This window comes from Miniopterus schreibersii (assembly GCF_964146895.1).
Source record: "Miniopterus schreibersii genome assembly, chromosome: 6".
Taxonomy (NCBI): domain Eukaryota; kingdom Metazoa; phylum Chordata; class Mammalia; order Chiroptera; family Miniopteridae; genus Miniopterus; species Miniopterus schreibersii.
Window position 1 is genome coordinate 82,965,661 of NC_138107.1, and position 18,404 is coordinate 82,984,064.

Sequence of the window (18,404 nt, forward strand, 5' to 3'; positions counted from 1 at the left end):
TGAAGATATATTTTAAAATAATAATAATTATTATTATTATAGTAACTCTTCTTATTTAAGAAATTATTTGTGTCAGCTTTTCGTAGAGCACTCAGCTCAGCCCGTTGAATGCATTTGCTCATTCCACCCTCACAGAAGCTCTGTGATGTGATCCTATTATCACCATTGTATAGGAAAGGACATTGCGCACGTTATAGAAATTCAGGAATGTGCTCAAAGTCACACATCCAAGAAGGGACCAAGTCAGCATGCAGATTTAGGTCTTTTTGAGTTTTATTTTAAAACACTAACAAAATAAAAATTAAGGTGAGCAAATACATATGTTAATAATTGTTAATAACGCAAAGGGAGTTCCCAAAAGGAAAACTAAAAACAGGAAAAAAACTCTCCCTCCTTTTCTTTAACCTTGTCACAAATATACAAAAGAAATCATGAAGGAAAGTCAAGATTCTGATAGAAAATTTAAAATTACCTTCATATTATATGAAGGAGCCTATATGTCTGAGAAGAGGGAAATGCAGTTTGTGCTCAGATGGGAAATGAACACAACAATGTTTTGTATGTGATTGAAATCTGGGAGGTAAGTGGACTTGCATTTCCTATAACAAATATAAGTGGCAGCAAAAGATAAAGAACTTTTAAACACTGATATCTGAGGCTCAACAATTTTGAAAAATAAAATAGGTTGACTAACATTTTAAGTGGATAAAATCATAAAATTAAGAATAAAAAATAATCCCAAGATTGCAGAAGGAAAAAGTCATGGGCATCCACAGTTGAGAAATTATCTTTATATAATACCTGCACAAATAATTTTAGAGCAGCCAATTCCTCAATAATTCAACCCATAATGTATTCTCTACCTGACCCTGACGATTTTTCTTCAATATAAAGCACTAACCTTGGCAACAGTCATTATATCGTTAAACTGTGTTTTCAGTTCCTCTTGAGCTGCTTCCCTGAAAGTCGCATCCTCAGTCTTCTGGTAGAGCTCCCTGGACTTGGCAGTGAGGCGGTTTAGGGCGTCGGTGTGATCCTCTCCCTCGGAGACAATGGACTGAAAGTGGTCCAGAAGGGAGAACTTCTCTTTCAGCCCTGGCTGTGGTTTCAGGGGATGCTCTACTTTTTGATCCACTGATTCCATCCACTGCTCCAACTGGTTTTTACACTCTAGGTAGTCATTCCATTGGCTAATCACAGACTCTAAAGTGCTAGAATTAACGTTATAAAAATAAGTTATCTTGACATCTCTACTGGAAGCCAACTAGGAGGGCACTGCATCCATGTAAGCTGTCTTACTGAATGCTACTGTAAGTGGTGAGGCTGCTGCTTTTAAGGGCAGGGAGAAGCACTACTTTTCTGACCCACATCACAGTTTCTTCAAATGAGAGTGAATCTGTGTCAAAATTTGATTAAGATGTTGTAGTTATATATGCAACTGGAGATTTGATTTCCAAATAATAATTGTGCTAAATAAGTAGGCAAATGTATGGGTTGTATTGTTAAAAATAAACACTGGGGCATCAATTCAATTTAATATATATAAATTCTTAATTTTCTTGGACTCAGTTTATCATTAAAATCAGATGTCAACTATATATTGACTGGAATTTAAAATTTAGGGTAATCTTCTTGGCTAAGTAATATACTAGATTGATTTTCACTAACGGATATAGATGCACAATGTTTAGTGTTGAATGCATGAAGGAATGAAGGCTAAATGTATTTATAATACAAGAAATATAATCACAAATGTAATAATCAACCAAACAGCTCTCTAGATAGTCAAGAAAAAGGCTCTCTAGGCTGGCATTCTAAAATTTTAAAGTATTCAGCTCTAAAACTATTCTAAACTCATCTTTAGTGACCCTTCCCAGCCTCTGTTGCATACAATCTTGTAATCCTGGAATTATATCTATGGGAGATGTACTTCCAGCATTTGCTCAAATTGTTTCTTTTGCATCAATAGGAACCTCATCATACATGCTGAAAGTCTTATTCTTTCCTCAAATAGTTTTCTAGAATCTCAAAATCAATCTTATCTCCCCAGAAGTCACCCCAGCCCCAGCCTTCTTCTACAGCAGGGGTGGGGAACATCCGAGGCCTGTGAAATCATTTGGCCTGGCCCTGCCAAGGCCTCACCAAAGAAAAGCAAGCAGTTCCAGGCATCACATCAGGGGTGAGCTAATTGAATGTTTGACCAAATACAGCAGGCTAATTTTTAAGTTGATAATTCTGTATGGCCCTCAAATGATATTATAAATATTCAAATGACCCTTGGCAAAAAAAACAGTTCCCTACCCCTGTTCTACAGTTTTATATAGTCTTAGTAACACAATCTGAGTCAGAGTTTTTCTGGAATGTACCCTACCTTAGCCTCCCAGCACTTAGAGGGTAAAAAGTACTTTGTTTTGTTTCATTATTTTAGCACAGAAAAAAAAAATCACAAAACAAAACAAAAAACCTCTGCAATTACCCACTGCAATTTGAGCATTGCTACCGCTCAATATGTAGTTGTCAAATTTAATTTCTTGCTGAAAGAGAAGGACCAAGTATTTGAATCTACTTTTTGTATTTAACATTTTATTCTAACATCTGAAAAATATTCACCCATGTTCCTGTTCACTTTTACCAAGCTGGCCTATTGCCAAGCATTGGGAAGCCTGGTCTACTATATAAAAAGTAGAATCACAGGATCTGATTTTTTTTTTCCTTTGCTAACCAGTTTGAGTTATTACTAAGATTCAAAATCCTGCTGACTTTGGGAGTTACTGCTGATGCTCCATATTAAAGGAAAAAACAAACCAAAGCAAAATACAACCTCCCAAATTGTAATTGAAACCATGGTTCATTTTTGCATCGCAGTGGGCAATTGCAGTTTTTTTGTTTCGTGATGAATTTTAATTTTTTATTTATCTATTGATTTTGATCACAGTGAGAACACACTTCTTTGGTGATCTGACAGTATATAGGGTAACCACAATATGTGTACACACACTTTGAATAATCATAAAGGCCATGTTTATTAAAATACATTTCATTTCCAAAATTGAGCTATCAACTGTTACAGCGTGTATACATTTTGGGGGGACTCCCTGTATATAGCCTTCAGAATATGGCTCCTGGAATGTATTTTAATATAATTCTGACTGATGGTTATTTGTCCAACAAGCCAGCCAGATTATTTGTGGAGACTCTCAGGGGAGGGAGGAAGGTAGAAATCTTCCACTCATAAATATAACAGCAACAACAACACCTACTGTAACAACCAGTATCTTCTCTACTTTCTCAGCAGCCCCTGTGCAGTGCTTCTCAACAGGGCTCTACAGGCATCCGGGGTGGGTTCACTGTTGCTTGTGTGGGAATGTCCCACACATTGAAGGACACTAGCTCTCCTGGCCTCAGCCACTAAGTTCCAGGGATGCCCCATCCCTGTTACAGTCAACCCCCCTTCCACTCTCAATGTGGGTGATATTACTTTGGGTTGAGAAAAAGATTTATACTTAAGTTCCACAGTTGCCAACAACTTAATTTCCCTAATGTGTCATTAAAAAGTGAAAACATATTGAAGTTATTCAAGACCATGTATCCTTGCATTGATGACTTGAAAGGAAGTATTTTACTGTGCCCAAGTTGTGAGCAAAATTCTATGAGATATTATGGGAGATGTAAATATTACACACACACACACACACACAGAGCAAGCAAACAAACAAAACCAGTCTTTGCCATTACAGAAAATACAATCTAGGCAAAGACAAAGTAACATACAGCGAGCTGAAATCACATGCTTGGTCACTCTATCACAGGGTGTCATGGGCACTGCTCCATCATTCTACTAAGCTGCTGGGCTTTATTTAGGGAAGTAAACACTGGAAGTGGGCTGTGTACCTCTGGGCATTGACGGAGGAGGTCATGATGTTGGCCCACACATCTGTGAGGGTCTGCAGCTGGGTCTGAATCGCCTTCTGACCATCTTCGTTGCTACTTCTCAAGGCCTGTTCCCCTTTGCCAATGGCCATATTCAACTTCACTTCTCCCTCACCTCGCATCAGGAGAATATCCTAGAAAAGAAGAGTGAATACGTGTCGGTAGAGATATAAAGTCTTCTGATATTTTAAAAAACAATGACGCTTCCCATGAGAATCAAGGTAGGGAGTATCTTACTCACCTTAAAAACAAAATAGCAACAAACAAGATAAACCGAGGGACAAAATAGGACAGAGGCCTGGATACATGGAGCAGGCTGGCAGGTGTCAGAGGGGAGGGGCCGGGGGACTGGAAGAGATCAGTCAAAGAACATATGTTCATAGATTCATAGCCCATGGACACAGACAACAATGTGGTAAAGGCTGGGGCAGGGGTGGAGGGGAGCAAAGGAGGGAAAACGGGGGACATCTATAGTAGTGTCAACAATAAAAAAAATGAAAACAGCAACAACAACAAAGTCTGGACTTTACTGCAATATAATACTTGAATTAAACATTAGAGATCTGGGAGTCTGGGAGTAAGGATTAACTCCAATTTAAATTCTTGGGAAACCTTGGGCTACTTGCCCAGGCATTGTAACTTCACTGAAATTTGGTTTCAGAGAAAAAAGGAACTATTTTGAAAATGAGAACACTCTTGTCAAGAGCCTAACAGTCCCCTCCCTTCACTGCCTGGCTAATTTCTGTCTTTCAAGGTCACCTTCACTGACTGTAGTCTGGGCAGGTGGTCTCCTTTGTGCTTCCCACCCACCCCTGCTGGCTTCAGTCAGGCCCCTACATACATGTTGTACTGCAAGTGACAATTACAGTTGGTCCCTCCCACTGACTTGAACTCCTAGAAAGCCAGGACTAATTTTTATTTTTATATCCCCAGCAACTTGCATAGTGCTTGGAGTAAGGTAGGTATTTATTTCATAACATTTTCTTAATGTTTAATAAGTAAAATTTAAAATTATTTTAAAGCTATTAAAACAAAAATATTCCTTTCCATTACAAAGGGAAAAAATGATCCCCTTCAAATCCATTTTGCCCAATTGCTCCATTTCACCCACCTAATCCTCCTTTAGAGAGAGGCTCACAGAGTGATCAGGCCCAACTCAACCATTTGTGAATCTATCACATCAGTCCTGAGGCACGGGAGTGTCTGGCCGGAGCCGCGTACCTGTATCTGTAACAGCCGTTTTTCCAGGGTGTCTCTGCTTCCCACGGTGCTGTCTGCACAGGCCAGCTTGTCCTGCACGCCCCTCACCCAGGCCCACATGCTCTGCAGGGCTTCCTCCAGTGCTTCGTGCTCCTGCAGGGCCACCTGGAAGCCCCGCAGCTTCTCCTTGGTCATCCTGACCAAGCCCTGGTAGCTGGTGAGCAGCTGCGAGCACAGGCGCCCTTCTTTCCCTGCACCGTGGCCTTCCTCGCTGAGCAGCTGCCCTCGCTGGGAGAGCTTGTCTAGAGACTCTCTAAAAAAAAACAACCAGAAAAAAATTAACTCAACTTTCTGGAGTGCCAGGGAGTGACAAAGGTTTGTTGATACTGGAGCAGTCACCAGACAAAAGCTCACAGCTGACATGCCTTTAAAATGAAGAGCCTGGGGTGGGCCCTGGCACTTGCTTCTCCTACAGTTTCTCCAAGCGTAGTTAATACCCATCCAGGGACGTGATTTAATCCATGCCCTGCCTAGATCCAAGCCCAGTGCATCCCGAGGAATTCACTTCAGAAAGGACCAGCCTGCCTCTCCAGCCACCTCCAGTATCTCTCCATTCCCATCGAAGGCTCTAATTATGAGCAGCTTGTGGAAACACCCGCAAGCCTCAGCTGTTTTATACATACACAGAGGCTCCTCCTGTGAGAAAACCCTTCTGCTCTCCTCTGCTTCCTTTCTAGCTGCCCCTTTCAAAGCTCAGTGCAGGTGTCCCATGCCTGGGAAGCAGGATGATGGCTGTGGAGAGGGCGGGGAGGGTGGGGAGGGTGGGGAGGGTGGGGCGTGCAGGTCTCCTCCTCTGGGCACCTCTGCCACCCCTACACCGTGTCTGTCTCAATGCACAAGACTTTCTCCTCTAGAACCCGGGCCATCACAATCATCTCCTGTCCCCAGGGCCCAACCCAATGTTTGGCAGAGATGAAATGCACACACAAAATTCCTTCAATCGGCCATTTTATGAGTGCTTAATTAAGGGCGTCGTTCTTGTCTCTCAGGTGCTCTGCTCATCTCAGTTTAGTTATGTTAATTAGCTCAAGGGAAAATGTAACCACACGTGGCTGGGTTGGCTGCATCCTGTTTGACAGGTTCTGGATTAAGCTCAGCACCTCCCTCAGGAGATGCCTGCGATACCAGGAGGGAGAGTGCAGTTGTCTGAACAAAAGCTATCCTGAGTACTAGAAAAACGATACATGATCTATCTCCTACGAGCTCTCTTTTTTCCTGAGCAGTTACTATGTAAATGGCATCCCATGAGCCTCTGTGAGATAACATGACATACACAATATTATATCTTCTCTCAAATACATTTTTTATTCTTATAGTATGTTTGATGAGACAAGAAGGTGGCGTAAGCAATGATGTGAGTTACATGATATTCACGAGAACAGATACCACGTGTTATTTTAAGAAGAATTGCTTAACGATAATAAAAATTCAATGAGTCTCAAGTCTGAGTACTTTTAAAAAATACAGGGCATCCCATCAAGATGTGTGTACTGGAAATATGATGGTAAAAACAAACGAAAAAGAGAGGACTGGGAGGAGCAAACAGCAAGCAAGTGAGAGGGGCCAGGTGACCCAGCTGGAGCACCTGGGTGACCAGCACTGGGAGTGTTCCGTTAGAGGGAACCTGGGAACGAACACACTAAGAACTCTTAGCTTCTGGTCATGGAACATCAGAAAGTAACTGCTCAAGAAGAATATGTAAAGTTAAACAGTTTGGAAGAAGGAGAGAAGCAGGCTTGGTCATGTTATATTGCATCTAGGCAAGAGTCAATATTTTAAAAGCAAAAAAAGTGCACTGTAACTCTCAGAAAGAAATATATTTAGAATGACACTATTATTCTGTTACTTCAGCAAATATTTTCTATTTTTCTGACATTATACTAGATAACGGGAGTATATAGATGATAAAGACCTGGTGGTCCCTGGCCTTGAGGAACTCACTGTAGGGGGCTAGGGTATACAGAGTCAACTAAGTTTACCCCATGGTAAGGGCTCAGAGATGGGGCCAACGCATCCCAGGGAAATTTTATAATTGTCATCAAACTAGCACCCACAATAGTTGTCAGTATGGGTTCTGTTTGTGCATTTGTTTGCATGTTTGTTTTTCAAGACTAGGAACACTCAACATATTTGACCAAAAAGAGGACTCAGTGAAAACAGGGAATGGGTGTCATCTGAATTAGGCAGTTTTTAGTCAGTTTATCACTGTTGATTTGTCTGATAAGCAGGCTGGGTGCTGGCCTGTATCACTTCACAGATGCGTGTGCCAACTCTGTAAGAGGATAGTGAAGGAGTTTTGGGTCAAACTGCACTTTCCTGATGGAAAGTGTCCCATCTTCCAAAGGTAGAGTTCCACCAAAGTAACTGAAAATGCCAGGAGTGAAGCATGAATTTCGGAAGCAACATGCTGAAAGTCGGGCCAGAGAACGTGGACTGGCAAAGAAGTCAGAATCATTTGCTCATTTGAGAAGTATGGAAGAGACAAATACTGTAGGAGAGAAGAGGAACCTCTAAGACAGTCAGACTTAATGACCATACCTCATTGGGGTGAATTGGAAATGGGACTGGAGGCTGAGAGTATAAAGAATATATGGAACTTGGGATCTACAGCATTATTTTTGTAAGTGAAGAGTATCTTTTAATCACCTTGTATCTTTAGAATAATCTCTGAGAAGAAACTACATTATTATTATCATCACAATGTTCAAAGGCTAATGTTAAAAAATACAGGAAATGAGTGTCCTATCCAATTTGTTGAGCAAAGGGAGGTAGAACAAAGATGCAGACCATCTCCTTACCTCCATTACTATGCTCTCTCCAGAGTACCACACTGCCATAGAAAACTCTGCACAATCATTTGTATTCTAGACATTCATGGGTGGAAACAAACACAATCACCAACTAACCAACCAACCCACTAACAACCAAACCAAATATCAACCAACCAACCAGACACACAGTCCTTAGTTGGGGAAGGACCTATTCCATTTCTGCACCATACCTGGCAGCCAGTAGTTCACCCAGAAACATTTCAATTCTGTGAACTTCGTTTTTCTTTTCAGTAATGTACTGTTTACTCTCTCCTGAGTTTTCTGAGCTTAACCTCTCATTCATTTCATGGATCCATAAGTTCAGTTTTCTGTGCTGATCTTCAAAGCTAAAGAAAAGAAAAACACCATAGAAAAATTTTTATGTTCTCATTATAATAATAAATTCTAATATCTGAGGCCACCATGTCTAGACGATTAAGAGCTCATGGATTTTCAAGTAGAAGAAAACTCAACAATAAGCCCATTCAAATTATCGCTTATTTCAGTAAAAACGTGACAATTCGTGAAAATTTCTCTTGCAATCCGGGCAAAAATGGATCACCCTATCTTGCTGAATTGATTACTTGGTAATCATAATTGATAATTAACAGCAAGATTACTTTCCCTGGAAATGTGCACTTGACTTTTTGGGTGTTACTACAAAGATCCTGAACTGGGGCCAACGGATAAATGAGGCTGTGGAAGCCCTGTGGGAAAAAGGGAACATCTCCTCTGTGTCTTTGAATCCTATGGGATCTGAATACAGCACGAGAGCACAAGGGCTCTAAGTTTTGAAAACAGTAAGTTCTCTGAGAAACCTGGACAAGGGTCAGGCAAATTACTCTACACCAGAAAGGCATTTGGATTATACTGACATCTTTTCCCCTAGGAACAAGGTTCCCCCTCTCCGTTCTCATTTTACATTCACCCATGTTGACTAACTTCCTGACTGGAATGCTGATGCACAGAAATTCAGTAGGTGTTTTCTGCCATGACTCCAACCCAGGAGAAGTAGACACAAGAAAAGACTTAGGTAATATAAAACCTGGATGTCAAAGCTCTAGTATCTTGAGTTGGCCAAACAGACAAAAAAAAGAAAAAGAAAAAAAGCATGCATTCCTGTAATTTACAGTTACCGGGGAATATAATTCCTTTATTTTCTATGGAGAAAATAAAACCAAGTGATAGCATCATAGTTTAAGCAATCAGTTTTTGTACTAGTGTGAATCTGTAATTATGGTCAAAACTTTAAAATTTAAAGTCACAATTTCAAAGATTTGTTTATTCACAATGGCTTTTTCTCTAAGTCACTGAAAACATTCTGTGGCCCTGCCGGGCATGGCTCAGAGGTTGAGCGTGGACCTAGGATCCAGGAGATCACTGTTCAATTCCCTGTCAGGGCACATGCCCGGGTTGTGGGCTCGATCCCCAGCAGGGGTCGCACAGGAGGCAGCGGATCAATGACTCTCTCATCATTGATGTTTCTACCTCTCTCTCCCTCTCCCTTCTTCTCTCTGAAATCAATAAAGACATATTAAAAAAAAAAAAAAATTCTGTGTATGATAAAATCTACCTGTATCAAAACAACCTACCTCCCAAGTTCCAAAGCACAGTCTTGAAGAGCCTGTTTGTCTTTGAGGCATTGTTTCAGAAACGCCTGAAACTCTTCATTGGCCTTTGTAATCTGCTCCTGAATGCTACCGACAATTTGTTTGGGCAGATGTGCATACAGAGTTTGTCCTTCCTGAGTCACCGCATCAAGCTTGCTCTGCCCGTCACTGACCGAGTCCAAAATGCTCTGTTTCAGGAAATAAAAGTAATACAAAATATTTGCTATGATTCAGAGACCCTAGTGCATGGGAGCACTAATTACAATTCTGAGCTGAGAGAGTAGGGCCCCAGCCTAGTCCAGGCTCCACCTAATCACACGGTTGGTGTTTGATCTTCTAACTGCTCAACTGCCTCCACCGCTCCTCCTCCTCTGATCCGCCCTGCGCACAATATCCTGACTGCAGTTCCCTTCTCTCCCTCGTGTGCGACTCTTCTTTGGAAGACCATAAAGGCAACGCCAGTGCTCGTACCTGAAGGTCACGGAGCTTCGCCTCCAGAACTTTGCTGTCACCAGTTCTGTCTGATGATTCTTTTGCTGCTGCCTTTATTCCAGAAAACCATTCCTGGAACTCCTGCATGGACTCTGGAAAGTAACAAAAATGAGAAATGCACCCAAACATTGAGTGAGCTTCCACGGTTACTGCCATGAGTTAATTCTGGCTTTCGGCCCATTGCATTGTGCCTTACAAAATATTCCAGAAAGAAAATAATAATACAGAATATGACATATATGGCACAGTGTATGTAATCTACAGCCATCATTGCTCACAGTAGAATCAAGAAATTATCCCAGAGAGGACTGCAAAGAAATTTATACCCCTTAAATGTCTGATTTCCCCTTATGTTTCTTTCTTTTGGAAAAGAAAGATAATGAATTGCCTGACTGTGGAATAGTGCAAGGGGAATACTTTAGGGGTGTTAAAGCCCTTTTGTGGCACAAGGAGGAACCTCCTCCTCTTTTCACCAGCTGACATGAGAGTCATCAGAGCACAGGCACTGCCCCACGGGAAGCCGAGTCGGGCACACAGATGGGACAGCACTTCCCTGAATTCCGTGGCTGCTGCTGCTTCATGTTCGCCTAATGCCCAAGTCACTGTCACCTCATCGGAGCAGTGGAGGTGATTTTCCACACAAATGAGCCATGGGTCAAAAAGCCAGGTGCAATCCCGAATCATCACAACCCTGGCCTCCCACTTCCTCGGGGGGAAGGAGGAACTCTGCGTATGGGGAGGCCCAAGCGTAACACTCCACTGCCCAAAGCCAGTGCACAAATGAAATGGGCATGATATTCTTCTGGAAAGTTTTGCAAATGTTTGCTGGCAGTGTCTACGCAGCATTTGGTTTGGATTCTTTCTTGTACACAGACCATTCATGCGAAGGCCTGCCAGGGCTCACCATGGAAGTGTTCTTCCAGGGACTCCTGAAGGGCGGCCTGCGCTCTGGAGCACAGCTGGCTGGCAGCTTCATGCTTCTTTGTCAGCCCGGTCAGGGCGCCACCCAGGCGCTCCAGCTCCGCCGAGTGGTACTTGCGACACAAGCTATTGAGGTTTTCTTGGGTGGAACTGATGTTGCTTTGCTGGCTTTGAAGTTCCTTTTGTATTTCCTATAGAATAAAAGTGTGACATGAAGGAAGCTTATCAAGTGCAAGAGAAATATTCCATCTACTCGAGGATGGCGCTTTTTCTGGAAACTGATGCTATCAGAATCCACTCAGGAATGTATACATTTTTGTGGGATTGCTTTTTTGAGTGTTTGTGATTTGTCTGTGCTGATTCTTGGCGAATTTTGCCCAGTTCTTGGAAACAACTGCAAACAGCTGTTGAGAGGTAGCTAGGATTTGAGTTAGAGTCCAGGATTTTAAACAAATTGAATAGATCTTTATGGATTCCAGCTAGGAGCTTGGGTTTAGTCAGTTGATTAGAAACTACTAATGGAATCACCCTTCTAAGTTCACATTATTTAGAGGACCACAAGGGTCACAGGCCACAACAAAAGCAGGATTAGTTAATTAAAATATAGATGTCCTTAGTCTCAAATACAGTAAGAAAATAAATATGCAAAAGAGAACAAATATTTTTGTTGAAAAGTCAACTCAACTCACAAGCTTTATAGAAAACTGATCAGGAATATCATCTATGAAAATGAACATACTGACATAAAAGTGGGATGTTTTCTCGATTAAAAAGATATATATCCTTGGAGGGGGGCAAGTGGAGGCTGGAGGGGATCAATGGGGCAAAAAGGGGACATCTGTAATACTTTAAACAATAAAGAAATATATATATATCTTTCTGTAGATGAAAGCAGTCATACTAACCAATAAAAATAAGTGCGGAAAAACTATTTGGCATTCAGGTTTGAAAATTCATGCACATCCAAACACTTCTATGCATGTCACCCTTTTAATGATAGTAGGAATAGTAATAGTACTAATAGTAATCATTGTAGCCTATGAGCAGGCCCTAAGCGATGCGTGCTTTCTGTTTTCAGGTTACTCACTGTGCACTCAGTCCTTTACTGGTTACTTCCTTGGCTGTGTCCTGTGTTAATATGGGTAACTGACAGCAGAGATGATAGTGTGAGTCTAGTCACCACAAAGCAGGAGAACCAATATTCCCACTGAAGTGTAAACGCTTCATGAGAGTTTGTTACCTACCTTTACCTTCTTCAGCCCTTCACACGTCTCTGTCTGGGCACAGTTCTCTAAGGATTCTTCTAGTTTTGTCAGCCAGGCTGTGATGTCGTTAACAAAGTTCTCCACTTGCGTACTCTGAGCCCGGAAATCTTTCAGAGTTCCTTTTGCTTCTTCAGTGATTTCTTTGGCATGCTCCAGTTTCTGCCTCAGGTCTGCTTCTATAAACTAAACAGAAATTGAGATTTCATTAAAATCTGTGAACACCAGACATTCGTTTATGGGGAATTCCGTAGCTTAAGCGTCAAATAAAACCAAAGCAACACAAACCACATAAGCCTCACTGTGGATGCTCATCCAATTTTTCTAAGAAGCAAAATCAGTGGGTACAAGTTGCCAAACATTTTAAGTGGTGGGGAAATGGAAAAAGTAAGGGTTACGGTTAACATGGGATGTGAAAGTGACAGTTTGACCGAGGTTCCAGGGAACAGGCATGATCATATTTCAAAAACAGAGCTAGTCTCATGCAGGGTTGTAAAGCAGGTGACCGAGAACCAGCTCCTTGCTCTCCCTGGGAAACACACATTTTTGCTCTGATATAACCACTACTTTGGACAAAACCACCATAGGATTTCATCCTAAAGCACTTTCCTTTCTGTCTCCCATTTTAAATATTCAGGGAGGCTAGTTCTCTGGTCCCACAGATAACAAAAGGACTTAGATTCATGATAAATTGCAAACAGCTTCAATTCCACAACTAAAACATCCAGGACCATTGAATAACCAAAACTTTGAACTCGAAGTTAACTTAAAGTTAAGGCGTTTTTCTTGTCCCAGCTCAGATCCGCTGCAAAAGGCAAGCCCACCGTGGAGAAGGGGGCCAAGTGCCTCTTTGTGTTTCTTTCCACTTTATTTCTGTTGCCTCACCTTGCACAGCTCTGAGCCCTGCAGGCTGGACAGGTAGGAGGCAGGGGAGGGAAATGGCATCTGCTTTCTGGGCCTGATGACATTTCCCATTCTCTCCTCTCACAGGCCTTGATCTTGGGGTTTTCTGAGACTGCCCTCCCTTCTGTGGCGTCCAGTGAAATGCCCGAGATGCAGGCAATGCACTTCTCTCTGGCTCTTCACTTTCTCCTTCCACAGCCTGTGGGAATCTCTTTCACTTCTTGCTGCTGAGGCCTGTCACCTCCCAGAAAACTTTCTGAGATAACCTGAGATGTCACATACGGATGCTCTTCTTTCCTTTTCTCTTATAATTCACCTCTAGCCCAGACGTCACACTCTGGCATTTACCCCCAGATAACTATGAGATGCAGGCTACTCAAAACAATAAAAACATACGCACTTTAATACTTGAACAGAAAGAATTTTTTTGAGATAGGGAGTCTAGCAGATAGCAGTCATTACAAACCTGACTGAGTGCCTACCTGGAGGTCTGGCGGTGTTTCCGGATTTTTAGTTAATTCTTTTAGATCATTAACTTTAGAATGAAGGTCTTCCAATTTCAAGGCTTTGTTTTTGACTTCAGACTGCCAAGAAAAAGACGAAGGGGAAAAGCATAACTAACCCAAACACCCACATGGTATATTTGGCATTTAATAAATTCCAAGAGTTAACTGTCAAAATGCCCTGATGTTAAGCCAGGAAAAAAAGCAAAAAAAAAAAGCCTCTTTTTCATTTTCCGATCATTGTCATTATTTATGGCTGCGGAAAAAAGTCCCCATTCACTTTCATTTGGCATGGGAGGGAGTGTGTGGAACTTTCTTCCTTCCCACCCTCTTTTATTGGGGAAAAAAAAATGCTCCTGGAACAAATTAAACAGTAACAAAAAGTGTTGAGTCAGTGGGGATTTTTAATAGCTAACTGTCATTTATTCATTAGCACGGCCATCCCTGGTTACCATGGCAGCATGACACTCTTGAGGAAGCATTTCAAAGCAAGTACACATCGGAAGTGCCTAATAACTGCCTGCTACAGGCAACAGACAAGACACCTTTCAAATAAAAATGCAAAAGATGTTCAAACGGAAATCAGGTTAATTAGGAGATTGACGTCTAATATTTTGCCTTGTTGGGTTTTTTCCCCCACTAACACAAAAAGAAGAAAGAATAAATAACCAAAGAATCGTTACTGAACAACTTAGAAACTTCATTAGTTATTTGGGTCCACAAAGGAAGAGTTAAATATTACACTTTGGTGCTTTGTGGACACTAACAAACCTCCTGATGCCTTCAATCCAGAGGGTAATTTACTTACCCAGTCAGATGTCATGAACTAGCTGTCTGGACAATGAAGAGGGCGGAGGTCACGCCCACACACCCACTTCATTTCCTGCTCTGCACCCGCAGTGACATTCTCAGGCGCTGGGCTGAAGCCAGCTCACTGATTTTATTGGCTGGTGTGTCACATAAAAGCCATCTCTGAGTGACAGAACTGGACATATGAACGTGGGGTGATGCCCACTGGATCCCTGGATCCCGGAGCTCAGTGGTGGGTTTAAGGACTGACTCTCCGACACAAGGCCCTGATTTGTAGCACGCGCCACCATTTCGAGTTATAACGTGATGTCACTGCTCGTGCAGCTGGAGAGCTCCACAGCTCGCACCGTTCTACAGTATTCCACACGCAGATACAGTAAATGTCAGCTCGAGAGCCCAGGCAGCACTCAGATGAGAATAATCACCAGGAAGTTTTAAGTTTTGAGGGTTCATTACCTTTATTTTTAAAAACAATTAGTTTAATTGTAATTTGCTTACAATTAAATACTTAATAATGGTTGTGTTTCACACTGGCTCACAAATTTTCTGAAAATACAATAATTGCCTTTTGTGAGCAGGTATAAGCCCTATTCCAGCACATGCCACACCCAACTGGAGCTGCAATGTTAATTTTTTTTTTTAATCCTTTCCCTAGGATATTTTTTCTGTTGCTTTTCAGAAAAAGTGGAAGAGAGAGAGAAAGAGAGAGACAGAGACGTTGATGTGAGAGAGACACATCGACTGGTTGCCTCCTGCATGCTCAGGGACACAGATGGAGCCTGCAACCAATGTACATGTCCTTGGCTGGAATTGAACCTGGGACCCTTCAGTCCAAGGGCCGACGCTCTAACCACTGAGCCAAAGAGACTAGGGCTAAAGTGGTAATTTAACATCAAAGATAATTAAAGGGACTGTGATATCCCTTCCTTGACTGTACTTTTTGTCTTAATAATTTCCTCTACTTCTGTTTGCCCTTAAGAATAGGAATAATTTCTAGAACATTCCCTGGGTCAAACACAGTTGAATAACTTAGGTAGGTAATACAGATGATTAACTATGTTTTTCAGACTATAGTCATTCATTCACGTATCTGTCATGCTCCACATGTATGCCAGGCACAGCGCTGGGCACCCAGGCAAACAATGGTCAGCAGTCCCACCCTCACCAAGAGGACAGTCACTTACGTGCTTTGCGAAACAGATTACCTCTTGTCACTCTATCGCCCTTTACCTTTCTTCATTTCTCACTGTAGCCCAATTACTACTTGACGTTTTGCACATAATACAAACTATAACGTAAATCACGCAAATACCATGAGGGTAGAGACTTGGCCTGTTTCACTATTATAGTTCCAGTCTAAACCAGTGCCTGACATATTTTAGGTGCTCGTGAAGAATCTGATGAGTGAAGGAATAAATGAATGTGAAAATGGGAATAAGAGGAGGTTAAGATAAATCGGTGATTGGAGCTTGAGAAGGCCGCTTTCTGTGGAAGCTGCTGGCACTCAAGCTCCGTTCTCTGAGAAGGAACTGAAGAGCCCAGCAGCTGCCATGAGGGCTCAGTGCAGGGTTGCTACTCAGTAAATATTCTGTTCAAATGAAGAAAAAGAGATCCTAATAATACTGAATTTCCAACACTTTTACTTTGGTTTTCCAGTAGGAAGATGCCATATTCTTGGATGAACGGACAAAATGACAGGTTTACTTTCAAGTAAATAGCAAAAGATAGTTAAGAGTTTGATTATACTCATGTGTCTCGAAAGCAGGCATGAACTTTGAGAGGACGCACGTCCTGTTTCGTAACTTACCTCGAGCTCCTTCAGGAGCCCCTCGGCCCTGAGGCTGTCGCCCAGGTTGCTGACGCGCTCCGCCAGCTGTGGCACGGAACTGCTGGACCACCCTTCAATCTCTTCCTTACTTGAGAGGACATCGGCCCACAGGGACAGGCTCACCTTCAGCCTGTCTATGTTTTCCTCAATTCTCTCTGACACCTGGGATAGAAAATGGAAATCATATCATTAGCAGTCTGAGGCTTTAAATAAATGCTCCCCCTCCCCAAATTACTAAAATGTCAACGCTTCCTTAATCAGAAAATTACATTCTAACCGGGAAGCCAAGTTTTACAGAAATTATTGTCAGCTGACCAGTGCACCGAACTCAGTGTATGGAAATGCTATTACATAAACTGTTTCTGTCATTAGAGAGCTGACTGAATTTCTTGGACATTTGACTTTTTTTATAAATTGGAAAACTAGCTACAACAGGCCTACTATAATATAACTCACTCTAAGGTTGAATTTTATAAGGTAGGGGTCCATATAGGGCAGTATTGTGTTTATTTTTGAAAGTGACTCAATAAGCCCATTTATTTGTAATGCTGATATATAGAAATAGACATGATTAGGCTTGAACATATTTATAAATAAGTAAATATATAGGAGATTAACCAACTTTGCATGCTTATAGTATTATTGCTTAATATTCTTTCTATAATAAGAATGCCCTTTAAAAAGTGGGGGAATATAAGGTTTTTTGAAGTCTCCAAATTATTTGGTTATAGTATGCAAATATCAATGTCTAACTTAAGTAATTTGGCTTAAGTAAGGGAACCCACAATAGGGTTAACTTCTGAGCCTAGATAGTGATAATAGGAGCCAAGAGAATCACTGGGTGTTTTGAGCTGGAAAACACTGTAAAACGTGCATGGATTGAGATATAGAGTTCCCGAGAGATCAAGAGACTTGTCCTGTGGTCACATAGCCTGGAAATGACAGAGGAAGAACTAAAATCCAAAGATATGAACTACAACTCCAATGTTTTTCAATGCAAAATAGTTTTCTTACTTTAAATTATTATATCTTATGGCTTAATAGTCTGTAGGATGTTTATAAATTATTCTTTTATTTTTACTCATAATCCCAGAGTTTTGAGAAGGCAGAGTTATAAATTTGTTATGATTGAAGCTGCCAAGTAAAATTCCAGAAAACCTGCCAATAAGCTTTAACAAAATAAAGCCATTTTTTACTATTTGTAAACTTTATGTAAACATTATTTTTCTTCCGAATATCATATTTGCATTTAGCACTAAAAGTTAAAAATATAATTCACATCTCTTACTAATCCTTTAACCCAAAACGAGATTCATAAATGTGAATATTAAACTATTCACAGAAGTCTGGGTGATGAGCTTACATCCAGCCATCTGTCCACAGTGCTCTCCATGTCCGTTTTCACCAAGATGAAATCACCGCTGTGAATTTTTTTCAGCTCAGATAACAACTGTTTTCCTTTACTGGTAAAGTTATCCAATTCTTTCTGCTCATTACACATTTCATTCCTGGCAGTTTCATGCTGTGAATATAAATGTTTCCTTAATTAATAAAATCATCAATGATAAGAGTTTAAAACCATCTGCATCCAAGAAATTTAATTCTTGGATGATCTGATGCAGAAACCAGGGATAGTAATAAAATACAAATATATACTATAATTTTCTTGAATTGTTAGAATCCTAGGATATCAGTACTCTTTAAAAAAAAAGTTGAACTTATTATGAATTATCTACATCTAACTGTACTGTCAAGGTATGTGTAGAAAATGTATTATGAGTAAAAAAAAACCCAAAAAGGTCTACTAAAGTGTTCTACTAAAATAAATACATTTTGAATTATTACCTTGGATAAAGCCCATTTAAGATCCTCCTCATCTTTTATGGTCGTTCTCGTTACAATCACATTGCTGGCATTTTCTAGAACTTTCAATACAGCTGACTTCAAGCTCTGATATTCTCTCATTAAGTCGATAAGCCCACAGCATTGACCCTGGCTGCAAGGATCAAAGAAAAGACATCATTTATTGTCATGTATCAGGAAAGGGAAGAGTTCCCTATGGTTGGGCCTGATGT

At 41.0% G+C, this 18,404-nt stretch overlaps 1 protein-coding gene across 1 annotated transcript in view; it reads right to left on the reverse strand.

Annotated features, from left to right (window-relative positions):
• SYNE1 (spectrin repeat containing nuclear envelope protein 1) overlaps positions 1 to 18,404 on the reverse strand; it is a 357,645-nt gene that overhangs the window by 188,347 nt on the left and 150,894 nt on the right. The window contains exons 43-54 of the mRNA XM_081140676.1: positions 18,175 to 18,325; positions 17,693 to 17,851; positions 16,309 to 16,491; positions 13,671 to 13,772; positions 12,268 to 12,471; positions 11,007 to 11,214; positions 10,082 to 10,194; positions 9,593 to 9,798; positions 8,192 to 8,347; positions 5,152 to 5,443; positions 3,892 to 4,064; positions 902 to 1,211 (exon numbers count right to left, since the gene is read on the reverse strand). Of these exons, the coding sequence (XP_080996802.1) occupies positions 902 to 1,211; positions 3,892 to 4,064; positions 5,152 to 5,443; positions 8,192 to 8,347; positions 9,593 to 9,798; positions 10,082 to 10,194; positions 11,007 to 11,214; positions 12,268 to 12,471; positions 13,671 to 13,772; positions 16,309 to 16,491; positions 17,693 to 17,851; positions 18,175 to 18,325 (2,257 nt within the window). The remainder of the gene's footprint in view (positions 1 to 901; positions 1,212 to 3,891; positions 4,065 to 5,151; positions 5,444 to 8,191; positions 8,348 to 9,592; positions 9,799 to 10,081; positions 10,195 to 11,006; positions 11,215 to 12,267; positions 12,472 to 13,670; positions 13,773 to 16,308; positions 16,492 to 17,692; positions 17,852 to 18,174; positions 18,326 to 18,404) is intronic.